Source organism: Labrus bergylta, chromosome 9 (genome assembly GCF_963930695.1).
Source record: "Labrus bergylta chromosome 9, fLabBer1.1, whole genome shotgun sequence".
Lineage (NCBI taxonomy): Eukaryota > Metazoa > Chordata > Actinopteri > Labriformes > Labridae > Labrus > Labrus bergylta.
In genome coordinates, this window is record NC_089203.1 from 17,335,157 (window position 1) to 17,348,464 (window position 13,308).

General features: G+C 40.1%; 1 protein-coding gene across 1 annotated transcript in view; it reads left to right on the plus strand.

Annotated features, from left to right (window-relative positions):
* ccdc88b (coiled-coil domain containing 88B) overlaps nt 1-13,308 on the plus strand; it is a 41,763-nt gene that overhangs the window by 9,173 nt on the left and 19,282 nt on the right. The window contains exons 5-16 of the mRNA XM_065958826.1: nt 191-249; nt 1,672-1,755; nt 2,600-2,740; nt 4,300-4,445; nt 5,467-5,548; nt 6,924-7,082; nt 8,805-8,951; nt 9,254-9,419; nt 9,633-9,748; nt 10,190-10,258; nt 10,942-11,646; nt 11,959-12,138. Of these exons, the coding sequence (XP_065814898.1) occupies nt 191-249; nt 1,672-1,755; nt 2,600-2,740; nt 4,300-4,445; nt 5,467-5,548; nt 6,924-7,082; nt 8,805-8,951; nt 9,254-9,419; nt 9,633-9,748; nt 10,190-10,258; nt 10,942-11,646; nt 11,959-12,138 (2,054 nt within the window). The remainder of the gene's footprint in view (nt 1-190; nt 250-1,671; nt 1,756-2,599; nt 2,741-4,299; nt 4,446-5,466; nt 5,549-6,923; nt 7,083-8,804; nt 8,952-9,253; nt 9,420-9,632; nt 9,749-10,189; nt 10,259-10,941; nt 11,647-11,958; nt 12,139-13,308) is intronic.

Genomic DNA, 13,308 nt, shown 5'->3' on the forward strand with positions numbered 1-13,308 from the left:
AGATAACCACACGATGCTATCAGCGCCGTGTCTCTCAGGCAGCAGCAAGAAAGTAATTATACGTTATATGAGTCCATATCTCTGCTATCAGTGAAACACATTAAGGTGATAATGATAGGGAGGATGGTGGTGGGGACGGTGGAGATGATGATGATAATGATGATGATGACAGTTATTTCTGTGTCCTCAGAGGCAGCCGTGGAAGAGCTCAGGAGACTGCTGCTGCTTTTACTGGGATGTGCTGTGCAGGTGAACACACTCCTACATGACAGCCCGCTCTTTGTATGTTGATAATTACACTGGTGAACCAGCGGACACTCAGTATCTTGCAGTATTTAGTATAGTCCAATATCTGAACTCCCTTTCTTCACTTGGTTCATGGAAAAAATTCTATCACTATTATTAACATGGAGGAAGATAGATACAAGATTGACACCTTTAATCCTAGTCTGAATCGTCCAAAATATTCTGTTGTGAAATTAATAAACCCAGATTAAGCACCAACTCTGACTTTTCCTTTGGCACCACCCACAGGCCAAATTAAGATCATCTGCTGAGCAGTGGTGATGATCTTAAAATATCAATGTTCCCCCTTTTACCCATCAAACAGTTCCTCTATCACTTCTTCTTGTGTTGTCTTGCACACAATAAGCGCCAGACTCAAATGCCTAATAATGTAGCTAAAGACTGTTTTTGTTTTGTTCAACAATAGTAAAAAAACAAAAACATGAACAGGATTAAAGCCAGTCTGACTTTTCTTTTGTCAGAATCCTAATTAACATTTTTTTTTAGGTGGATCAGCAACATTTAAAACAAAGAAAACATTTAAATGATAGAGATTTTTTTGCATCTGTCATTTCTTGAACTCCCAAATCAAACTAAAACAATATTATTGAGCTTCCAACCTGAGCAAGTTAAAGTGATAAAGTTTGATGTCTCGTCATGACTTAGGTAGATGGTAACTCAAACACACACGTGTCCAAACGGGCCCAAACGTTACATGTTTGATTATAGTCCTCATCTGGAAACGTATACATACCAATATTGCATCTTTGTCTTTGCACCATATTCTGGAAAGAGCCAGCTAGCTTGATTTGACATGCTTCAGTATGTGAAAATAGAATTAACACTGTGTGCTCTCACTTCATGTTGTGACCTGAACACATGAACATTTTAGAGCCGTTGTCTTCTGTGTTTGAAAATACCCGAAGCTCTGACACCCTAACATGTAAAAGGTGTGAAGGCCCTTTCTTCACTGCTGTCGGCTTTAATGATCATTTTTTTAATTATCTATCAATCTTCCTTTTTTATTCTTAAGTAATCAAGGATTGTTCAGTTTACATAATGTGAAATCACTGTGAAACAACAACCAAAAAGAAATGTCATTTTTTTTCAGAGCCATAAAAAAACAATGGTTACTAGTTTTTATTTATCTAAGACTGGAGGTATCTAAATTCAAGGGAAAGATCTGTTTAATATTTAGCATCTTTATTTTTACTTTTTACAAACTAACAAACTACTGTAATGAATAATTTATTCATGAATTCTTGTGTTTTCACCATAAGTTGCTTGCTTTAATTGTTGGTCAAATTCAGCCAATGTCGTGTATGATAGCGATATATTTTGAATGAACACACACATGTACAAACTCTGACACTTCTTGGCCTGCAGTGTGAGCAGAAGGAGACGTTCATTCAGCAGATCCAGTCTCTGGACATCGAGACCCAAGCAGCCATCGCCAGCTGTATTCAGCAGGTATGTTCAAATGCGAAACTCAACAAAATCAAGGGACCTACAAGTATAAAATGAATTCACAGACCGACCACATTTTATCCAGAGGAGACAAATCTAAGCGGTGCTATGTATGATTTAGCAAAGAATGTCTCCGCTGTCTGGCCTGTAGGCAGAGAGAGTGAACCTATTAGAGGTTCTATTGGCGCTTCAAGGAAATGTGAAAATTTGCTGCTTGTTATTCTGCTGGCAGCCTTTGAAGGACCTCTGGGTGCCCCTTGCTGCCACCGTGGGATGGATCCTTCACCCTTTCTGTCCACCTCCCCACCTCCACCTCTGTCACACTCCCGTCTCTCCTCATCCCCTTTTCTGTCATTCCGTGCTTCCTCTCCAATAAAGCCAAAATGCCAAATTGTCCTGTTTTGAAGATACCTCCCGTGAATAATTGCCTGCATTATAAAAAGAGCATATTACGTACCAGCGTGTCTGAATTACAGTAACAGCATGCAGCCCATCAGCCTATATGTGCACAGGTTTTTCATCCTCATAAACCGCAGGTGAGAGGTGGTCTTTCTGTGTGGATGGATGCACACGCAGCTTGCTGTTCATCCGAGGCCAGATAGAGACCTGTCCACCTGAGCATTAGCTTTCTACAGTATGTATTAGTCCGGGAATTTTGGGCAAACTTCCTGAACAGAAACAGAAAGATCCCTGTTGAAATCGCCTTTAGTCTGTATTTTAGTCATTCCTGCTTGATATTCAAACAGCCTTCAGGCTGCTGGCATAGTTTGTCCCCAGATCTGCGATTTTGTGTCCCAGAACCACATCGATCTTATTATAGAGACCTGAGACACTGTCCTTGCTGCAGGTGACTCAGGATCCTCACATGGTGCTGCCGCTGAGGTGGGAGGAGCTGGTGGAGGTTGAAGGTTCAGATTTACAGCTGGTGTTCAGCTCAATGGCCAAACAGATCCAAAGCCTGCTGGCACAGAGGGATACACACTTGGAGGTAAGTATATACTATACACACAGTGAGAGGAATATAGTTTGACGTTATGTTTTTTTTTTTTCTAAGTGTTTGATATGAACATTGACATCCCTTTATTGAAAAACCTACCACGGCTCTGCACAAAGGTAGCACACTTTTCTCCCACGCACATTGGGGTGGTGTTGATCCTGTAATTGAAATTGAGGTTAAAAAAGCAAACAATGATATGGTGATAATGACGGCAAGTAATTTAACCCTAACAGACCTATTGATTTACACAGCTGATTAGAAATGGCTTAATTGGACACACAGAGACACTTTTTCAATGTTGCTATTATTCAACATTTATGTTTTACAGTCTTCATATTTTCAGACTGATGGTGTCATACCAAGGACATAGTGTGCGTCATGTGACTTTTAACGGATGTGTTTTTGTGCCTCAGTGATTTAAAAATTAATCTTTTGAGTCTTACTCATTGTGGCCCAGCGGAGTAAGACACATACCATAAAGAAAAACTCCTGCTTGGGTCCTTTGGTGCATAAAACTATGTTTGACATTTATGTATAAGACTTGTACAATGTTTCCTATTACACCAACATGAGAATTGGAAAATTCTATGTATTTTTCAAGACACTATAAACAATTGATTAACTAGAAATAAGGTCATGCATAAGTAAAGGCAGCACGTGCTTCATCAGGGCTTAATTGTGTCACACATTTGATCATTATTTCATTTCTACTCAGATCTCATATTCAGTTTGTAGCTTTTATTCAGTCACACTTCAAACTGATATTAAAGTGGTGTCTTAATTTGGCAGGCTGCAGGATAGATTCACTTTCTGAAACCACAATATACTGTGGAATTTGAGGTTTATATATGAACAACTTCTGTGGTCCATGAATGTTTATGAAAAATGAATAGAAATGAATGAAATATAACTAGAGGTGCTCCCTTCCACTGTGTGTACGGACTTTATCGGAAGTATTTTTATACATACTTAGAGGAGCAGGGTTTATTCTTTATTTCTTAAACCATGAAGATCAAGAGCCTGGTTTTTGCCCCAATGATTTTTTCATCATCATTTAAACCTTTAGCTACAAGCGTGATATGAGATCAGACAGAGCAGCATACCATATTGGATTTCAATTAAATCATTTCCCAAACTCAAATCTAAATCTGATGAAAGATAGGCTCTCTTTGCTCTCCTTTATTGAATTGTGTAACCACATAGGTGGATTTGTATTGCTCTGGTGACAAGGAGGGGAATTACAAGCAGAGGAAAGTCATTGTACATTCTTTTTGTAGAAAAAACCCCCAAATTATTTTAAACCCAAGAGATGTTCAAATACTAAATGACATTGTACCTGTCGTACAGTCAGTATTAAATAAAGAGGCATTATTTCTCACTATACCAAACTGTCTGTTCAGGAGGTTTACATTTGTCTCTAGCATTTGTTAGTTTTACTTTTTAATCTGCTCTTCTTTCCTATAATTCATCTCTCATTCTCTCTCCAAATCCTTCTGTGGTCCTTCCTCTTCGTCCTTCTCTCTCCTTCTTTCTCTCCCTCTTTCTCTCAGCGGATGGCCGAGCTGTGTCGAGAACGGGAGGCCCAAGTGGATTCAAGCATGGAGCCCCTGGGAGGTCGCAGCGAGGAGCCACCCCAAGGTCTGGCACTGCAGCTGGCAGACAGCAAGGCCAAACTCCGCCGCCTCAAACAACAACTGTGAGTGTGTGTGTGTGTGTGTATGTGTGTGTGTGTGTGTGTGTGTGTGTGCCTGGCAAAAAAAAGATACTCAAAATAACCTTTGAAGACGCTAAGAGAAAGGTCAACAGGAAAAATGGGCAATTTAGTTTGACACACATTAAATAAACAATCTGTGACTTTTTCCGCAGTTGTTGTTGAGAACGAATGAAGTACTTACTGCTGTAATCAGATTCACACAATCTATTACATGTAAATAATAAAGCTCATGGTTGGCCAGCTATTTATTCTGTATTTGTTTGTTACCAATTCTAGCTAACATAATGCTGCTCTTATCTTATGATGTATTTTTTATTTTATATATATATATACATATATATATATATATATACATATATATATACATATATATATATATATATATATATATACATATATATATATATATATATATATATATATACATATATATATATATATATATATATATACACACACACACACACACACACACACACACACACACACACACACACACACACACACATATATATGTACTGTATATATATTATTTGGGGCAGGAGCACAGCAGCTCAGTCTGTAGGGACTTGGGTTGGGAACCAGAGGGTCTGCGGTTCTAATGCGGACCAGACAATGTGGAAGTTGGTCTGGTAGCTGGAGAGGTGCCAGGTCACTTCCTGAGTACTGTCCATGTACCCTTGAGCAAGGCACTTCACCCCCAACAGCTCTGGCGCGCTCCCTGTATAACATTGTGTAGCAGCCCCACTCTAACATTTCTCCACTAATGCATGTCCACAGGTCCTGTTTGTGCATGTGTGTATTTCAGGCCTATGTGTGTGTGAAGCATGTTTTTTTAACAACAGAGTGTAAAACCAGAATTTCCCTCAGGGATTAATAAAGTCTGTAATATATATATATATATATATATTCAATATATATGGTTCAAATATAAAAAGCTAGAAATTGGTTTTCGAAATTGGGTTATTTAACTTCTTGTTTTATGTTTGACTTGTTCTTTTAGGGAAGATAAGGGGGATCAGATATTGGATTACACTCAGGAGATTCAAACCATGGAGGAACAGCTCAAGAAACTTCAGAAAGAGGTACACACACAGCTTGACTCTGTACTGCCAGAGACATCCCTGCTGTGGATGCAGAAACATTTTAACACGCATTAAACCTAACTAGTTTGGCAAAAGCTGTGATAGACTGCACATTAGGCCTGAAAACACAGCAACACAGCCAACAGCATGAAACACAGGTGGCGCTTAACAGCCAATAAGTTGATTCCTTTTAAGGTTATGTATTTAGCAAAATTAGACTGCACACATTGCTGCCAAATACAGTTTTGTCCAGAGGAACATTGCTGAACTTGAGAGTTTAGATTTTCAGAGCGTGGAAGAAAATAAACACATGGTCTGGGTCATGTTAGGTTAAGATATTTCCAGGTCGAATAAGCCTCCCCTTCATTTACTCAGGAGGATTAATCTTACAGACAAATACACTGACAGATTTTGTTTTTAGAATATAATGAAGTTCTCAAAGTTTCAAGATTTGAGGATTGGAGGCATTCAAATGTGGGGGTAATCTTCATTTCAACTACACCTACAAAATCATGACCTTCATTTAAACATAGTCTTAGTATTGTCTTAAAGGACCACACTACATATACTAAAATAATCCTAAAATTAAATTACCTCAATATATCATAAGGAAACATGCCTCGTTGAAGTGCTGGCTTTTTTTTTTAAAACAACACAGCAGCCAGTATGTCCTCCTCCTAAGTTTCAATTTTAGTCCTGATTGGTTTATACTTGTTTTAACCAGAGATTGTAGGCGGTTTTAAGGCACCCCCACATGGCCGTTTTAGATACCCCTCGGTTTGCCAGGTGAACGGCAAACCAACAGGTGTTCCAGCAATGAAAGTGGGCATGTGAACTTGTTTCACTGATTGTACCCGGCCGTAAAAGCCTCAACATTTTTCACTTTACTTTTTAAAATGTAAAACTAGGAGAAATATTTGCGATGCGATGAGAACGCACAAAGGTTTCATGACCGATGCTGAGCTTGTTAAACACTGAAGCTTTAGTGTCTGGGACATGGTGACCCGAATGCACACCGACTCTAGGGAGGAGGGGGTGGAGGGAGACAACTCTATCCAATGTTTTGAATTTGGACTACAGTACCAATTTAAAACACTACATGTCGGAGTTACACGTTGCTCCTTTAACAATAAGATCTGGTAGAAAAGAAGAAGGAAATTGTTTGTCTTTCTATGACACACAGAACACACACACACACACACACACACACACACACACTCCTTTCCTTCTTTCTGAATTAGGCTGTGTCAACATTTGCTTCACGGCACATCCCAGATCTGATCACAACCTTCTTTGACCTCATCCCCACTGGTATATGAATGTGTGTGTGTGTGTGTGTGTGTGTGTGTGTGTGTGTGTGTGTGTGTCTCTGCAGAACCGTTCTTTGCAGGGGGAGGTGAGGGGCATGCGTTCGCTTAGGGACGAGCTGGACTGCGCCCGAGAGCGAGCTGCGCGGACTGAGCATCTGCAAACTGAGCTTCATAGCTGTAAACACAGATTGCGCAGTCTGGAGCTAACACGCACTCAGCTGAAGGTACAAACACACACACACACACACACACTGCAAACTCACAAGTCACGACACATACTATTGATCAAGTCACTTGCTTGCACCTGACAGAAAACATGAAGCTCAGCGACATCTATCCACACAATGAAATACAATTTGAGAAAATTGTCTCCAAGCTGCATGTGGGAATCTCCCATACAGGAAAAACGAATCATATGTAAAGGGCTCTGTATGCATGTCAATACACAAACACACACTATTACACAGCAACAGGCTAAGGTCACATCAATAAAATCCCATCTTTTATCCTCTGAGTTGCTGTTCTTTTTCAGAAAGAAATACAGGTAATCTCAGAAGCAATATATTGGCTCTAACAGCCCTGAGCATTTCAATGGTGAGTGAGTGTGAATAACTCTGAAGCCCAGAGAATGAGATTATACTATGTGATGTAATCAGGATTTACTGCCCTGGGCTGCTTCATTGACAAAGAGCAGGAGTATGGCTTTAGTTATTGGAGCTTTTACAGCTAAATGAGATTTATTCTGAGGTAGTGTAACTGTTCGCAGGCAGAAAATGTGCTCATATCCTTGTAAAACAGCCCACAGTTTCCTCACTATCACCTTCTCAGTCTTTTTTTTATTTATTCCGCCCTCCTGCTGCATCCCTGTGACGAAGCAAATTAGCTGGCAGGATGAGTGTTTCTTATGTTTGGCTTTTGAAATAAGTTTCACAAATTCACTGCGAACTCCTGTGTGGTCGGCGAAAACAGAGTAGTAAATGTTGAATCTGTAGAAAATCAAGACCCACTAAAAAAAAACCTCCATTGACATACTGAAATTTCCCCCATAGTTTAGGCTGCCATTTCTACAAAGCTATATTCAAACTTTAGTTGGCGAATAAAGAATATAAGAAAAAGTTAGGCCCTACACTTCAAACATTCTGTATGAAATGTTGCTGATGATTAAATGATCCCCTTGTTGCTGTCTTTTTTGCTCTGTCTGGCCTTGTTGTAGTAAAGCTGCAACATTTACTGATCCCTGTAATTATTTTTTTTGTAAAAGGTTTTTAACAGCTTAAAACGATGGGTCAATCAATAGTCATTCATTTACATTTTTTTAAATGGCATGACCTGGAATTAAACATGGAAAACACTGTTCAATGTATATATTTCATTTTGTATTTCATGGCTTATTTTGCTGCTAGGGGATTTATTTGTCTTGTTAAGTGGAATCCTAACTTAACTGCTCTGTTGATGCAGCTTGTTAGCTTAGCATAAAATGCGGAGCAGAGAGGAATAACTAGCCTGGAGATTTGGGATCCTTTATTCAAACTCAACACGCCTTGCCATACATGGACTTAGACTTAATAACTAACGACAGTGTATAGAAAAAACTATGAGAGGGAAATAAATAGGACAATATCTCTGGTTATAAAGAACATTTTGAAGAATTATAAATGTATGTAACTATAGTTTAAAAAAACTCAATGCCAGGGACATGTACTGGTAGGGAAAATGTAAGGAAATTAAGGAAGCCACTGTAACTTTTTTAAATGTTGCTTAGTGATCATGATTCATGTTGGCCCCCGGTGGGCCCCTCCCAAAATCTGACTTTGGATTTGCTCTCAGTGCTCAAAGCTGCAGCAGCAAAATACACTTAATGAAATTAATTTCAGGGGCCTTAATTGTAAAGTCTGATTTCTCGTTTTTCATGTTTGCTGTCTGTCTGTGCACGGCGCCCCCTGCAGGAGCAACAGCAGCTTTGTGCCGCACTGCAGGAGACCAAATCTCTTTTGGAAGAACAGCTGGCAGACGCAAGGGCACGCTGCTCCTCGCTACGGGAGCTTGAAAGGGACAATCTTCTGCTGCGTCAGAGAATCATAGATGTTGAAGCAGTGGGTGTTATTTTATTCTGTCTTACAATTTGTTAAAATATGAAATTTCTTTTGGCTAAATTTTTTCCGCATGCATGTCCGCTTAGAAAGTTTGGCAGTAGGATCTAGGTATGAGTTTGTAAGGGTTGGAAATTAGCAATAACTATAAACTGTCTGTGCAGCACATCAGTTACATGTTTTGTATTAAAACAATGTTAATCCCTATTAAATAAAATGAAATACTAAAAATGAAATACAAAGGAGTGGGATTTAATTGCAAATACCCTTATCTAATGTGCTCTTTGAAATGTGTGTGTGCTTAGGAGCGTGACACTGAAAGGCAGCGAGTTGATGAGCTGTTAGAGATGAATATGAGTCTTGAGGCCGACCTGAGGCTCGACAGCAGAGGCAACAGTGTTTCTGCTCCGGTTCACCAACGTTTCCTCCAATCAGAACTGGACTCTGACGAAGAGCTGAGCGAGCTGATTGGTTAGTGATCCTGTCTTTTTGCACCTTGTCATTTAAGACATTTAATTAACTGATAAGAGAAAATATGTTGAGGTAGTACAGCCCCACAGGTTATCAATCAACAATAACTGAGTTAATCTCTTCATATATACAGTTCTCCTTTTCTTCATTGTTATGCCTGCTTCTTTCTTTACCCTCTGTTCCTGCTTTATTTTTTATCTCCCTCTGCCTCAGATCAGAAGCCGCTGAGTGTGGAGGTGGGTGAGGCTTCAACGCTGAGGCTACTGGGAGCCGAGCAGGAGAATGCAGAGCTGAGGAGACGACTGGAGGAGCTGCAGGCCCAGCAGGAGGTCAGAGTTCAAGGGTTTGATCATTATGACCCAGAAAAATAAGCTCAGACAGTTCAGCTCGCTCTGGTTTAAGGTTAAGGCAGGTCATCGGGATTAGGAACATACTTTAATTAATGAAACAGTATAGGAGATCAGTAAGAGGGAGAAGACTGTGTTTAGTTCAGAAGCAGAATATGATATGCAGCATAAATAAAACAGTTTCCACCACATGCCCCTGATGTGGTATATATTTTATATGATCAGCATGCTAGAAAGAAACATTTCTGCCAGGAATATTTAATGCGTATACTAGTCGAATAACATTTCAAGTCATCCAGGCATCACTACAGTCAGACATGAAGAGTCTCACTATCTGGGCTCACAGCGTGTAGATTTAAATGAAACAGGATAAGCAAGAAGCAACAGTTGGAGGAGCTAAACATCCATCTTCTCTGGCTTCAGGTTGAATTGCCAGATACAAAGGATGAGCAGGATTGCCTGGAGATGGAGCATCAGAACACGCTCAAAGAGGTGAGCTGAGAGGAAAAATAAATAAATAAATAACGTAACATCTCTGTCAAAATATACTCATGATAGTAAACTTTCTTGGTAGTTTGTTTTGCTCAAAAGTGAAACATTACTGCTGAGATGATGCGTCATTTTTTTTCTCCAAAAAACTAACATTTTTGCATGGATGCACATCTTTAAGATAAGGGCGTACCATTGATCAATCTAAAAGTGAATGTGAAAAAGTTTTTGCAGCAATGTGGTTTAAATGCTGTATAGATTACATATTTTTCACACTGTATCACATATATTTTGGATTGTATTCATGAAGGCTGCTTCTTATTGTGTTGGTCACACTGGCCAGTCTGGACCGTTAAGAGTTTTCAGTGTTTATTCATATTGATAAATGCCTCTTTGGGTCATTTTTCATAACCAAATGAAAATCATTGTAATTAATATCTGGTTTCTCTGGAGACATTTGTTGCTCTTTCTCCTTTTCTTATTTATTCAACCTTCTTGAATTGAATCTGGATGCAGTGTGTGTAAGACCGAGAGGTAGTTTCAGTCCTGTTAATGTCAATTGTTTAAAGACCAGTCATGTGTAATAAACAGAAGGACCAAAAAAAAGGAAAAAAGAAAGCAAAAATAGAGAATGTATGAGAAGCATTGACGTTGCACATCCATTATCTTCCTTTTGCACTTTTCAGTGTCAAAACTTGAAGAATGAAAATGCCACTTTGAAGCAGCGTCTGGAGCAGCTGGTGATTAAACTGAAACACCTTGAAGATAAGAGGAAGGAGGAAACAGTGAAGAGTCATGGCAGGGAAGAGAAGGAGATGGTGGAGAGAGGAGTGAAGCGCTCTGAATCCTGTAGGGGACAGGGTGTAGGAAGGGTAAGGGTGATGGAGGAGGGGGAAAGGAGAGGAGACATTATTGGGACCAATAGGGAAGCAGGAGTTGGGGAAGAGGTTTTTAATGTTCAAGGAGGAAAAGGAGAACTGTGTGATGAGGATGAAGAGACCAAAAGGAGAGGAGAGGCAGAGGGAGGGCAGAAAGACAGAGAGAAGCAGGAGAAGGAAAGAGAAAGAAAGAAAGAGGAGGCTGCAGTAACAACAAGCTCAGAGATCCAAAAGCATCCGGGAAGTTTAGAAGATAATACAGAGGCTTCGGATGCGCAGCAGACTGTGTGTTCCCTGTCTGGTGCCAATGTGGAGCTTCTAACAAACCGGCTCCAGGAGGCCCAGGACGAGGCTGACCGGCAGATGATGTTGGCCCAGGACCTGCGCTCCAAACTGGGGGAGCAAAGCAAGAAAACCTGGGAGGCTGAGCAGAGACTGTTTGTCCTGGAGGCTGAACTGCAGCATCTAAAGAAAGCTGCAGAGAGTCTGGGAGACGCCCGCAGACAAATAGAGGTATGGATGGACGGATGGATGTATGTATAGATAGGGTGAATAGAAGGGTGGAGGGATTAAAGAATGAATGAATGAAGTGTGGGACAGATGGATCACAGAGTGGTTGGATGAAGGGACTGGTGGATGTGTGTATGAATACATATAAAGGGATGAAACTGCAAGGAGATGGATAGATTAGTTACGGTTGGATGCTTGAACTAACAGATGGTTTGATAGTTTGGTGGATGGATGGACGTACAGATGTAGGCATGGATAGATGCAGAAGTCTGTATTAATGCATACACAGCTAAAGTTCCTACCATCACCCCTCAGGCTCTACAGTCGGACGGTCTGGTTATGGAGGAGGAGTTGTGCCGCCTGCGGAGTCAAGTGGATCTGCACAGGATGCAGACCACAGTCATCGCTACACTGGAGGGAGAGCGGGCTGCACTGGAGAGAGACAGAGACACGCTACGCAGCACAGTGGACGCCCTGCGCACCGCCCAGCGCAAGGTTAAAGAATATACATGCACCAGCACGCACACACACACACACACACACACACACACAGAAAGCACCACACCATGCAGCTGTGACACCAAATATTTTCATGACCACAGCAGATGTCATTTAACTTCAGGGAGGATGGATGGGGGAGTTGAGATAAAAGGGGAATGTTTATGATGTATCACATCCCTTTGAAAAACGTTGGTACGTTGAATAGACTACATTAGGTAGAGGGTCTTTCCAAATACATTTATCTCGTCTTGCATTCATATCTGAAATCTTATTATATCATTGCACAGAGAAATAGTTGTGCAGGACTTGGATCAGATGATTCCAGCTGCTTAACATGTCATTATTGTCCCAGCATTGAGTCTTCTATATTATAGACTGACAAGAATCATTTTCAAAAGAGCTATCAGAGGTCATGGTTTGGGTACAACTTCAGAGCATTTACACAAATGAGAATCCTTCTTTTCAGACACTTCATTGCAGGATGTATACATCTAAAAGAAGCCATCAGAGAAATTGCAAGCCAAGGAAAAGAACTGTGCTAAGTCAGCATGAAAGAAATACCATAAAAGGGATTCATGAATACCCCGTTTCAGACAGAGTACATAATCCTTCTTCTCATATTAGAATATCCAACTGTATTACCCAGCCTCCTCTTCTACAGTGCAGCTCAATTCTTTGATGCTGCTGTTACATATTTCTCTACAACGCACACATTCCTGCACATATCTTTTATGTACACAGCTAGTTACGGGCATCGAATAGAAGGAAACAACAACTGTTGGAATCTGATGATATTTGTTAGTGAACCAACACAATGTTGTTTGATAAAGAACATTTAACAATATAATATATAGTATAGATATAACTATTTTGATTTGTAGAAGAACAGAGTATTCCTTTGATGTCTAATCACTTTGACAATAAATCACTATTTAGAAGTGTAATTGAAAAGGAAGTAGTCTGCTTTCTACAGATTGGACGGATAAAATAACTCCACGTGTACATTGATGTACAGTCAGCACCAGATCAAAGGTGTTTCATTTCATTACCCAGTGATTTACTTTATAAAAACTGAGTAGTTTCCAGTTATGTTTGCGGCCGACTTTGTATTCTGACCACCAGTATGCGAAGCAAGGGCAAATTTATGGAGATTATAAAAGTGTG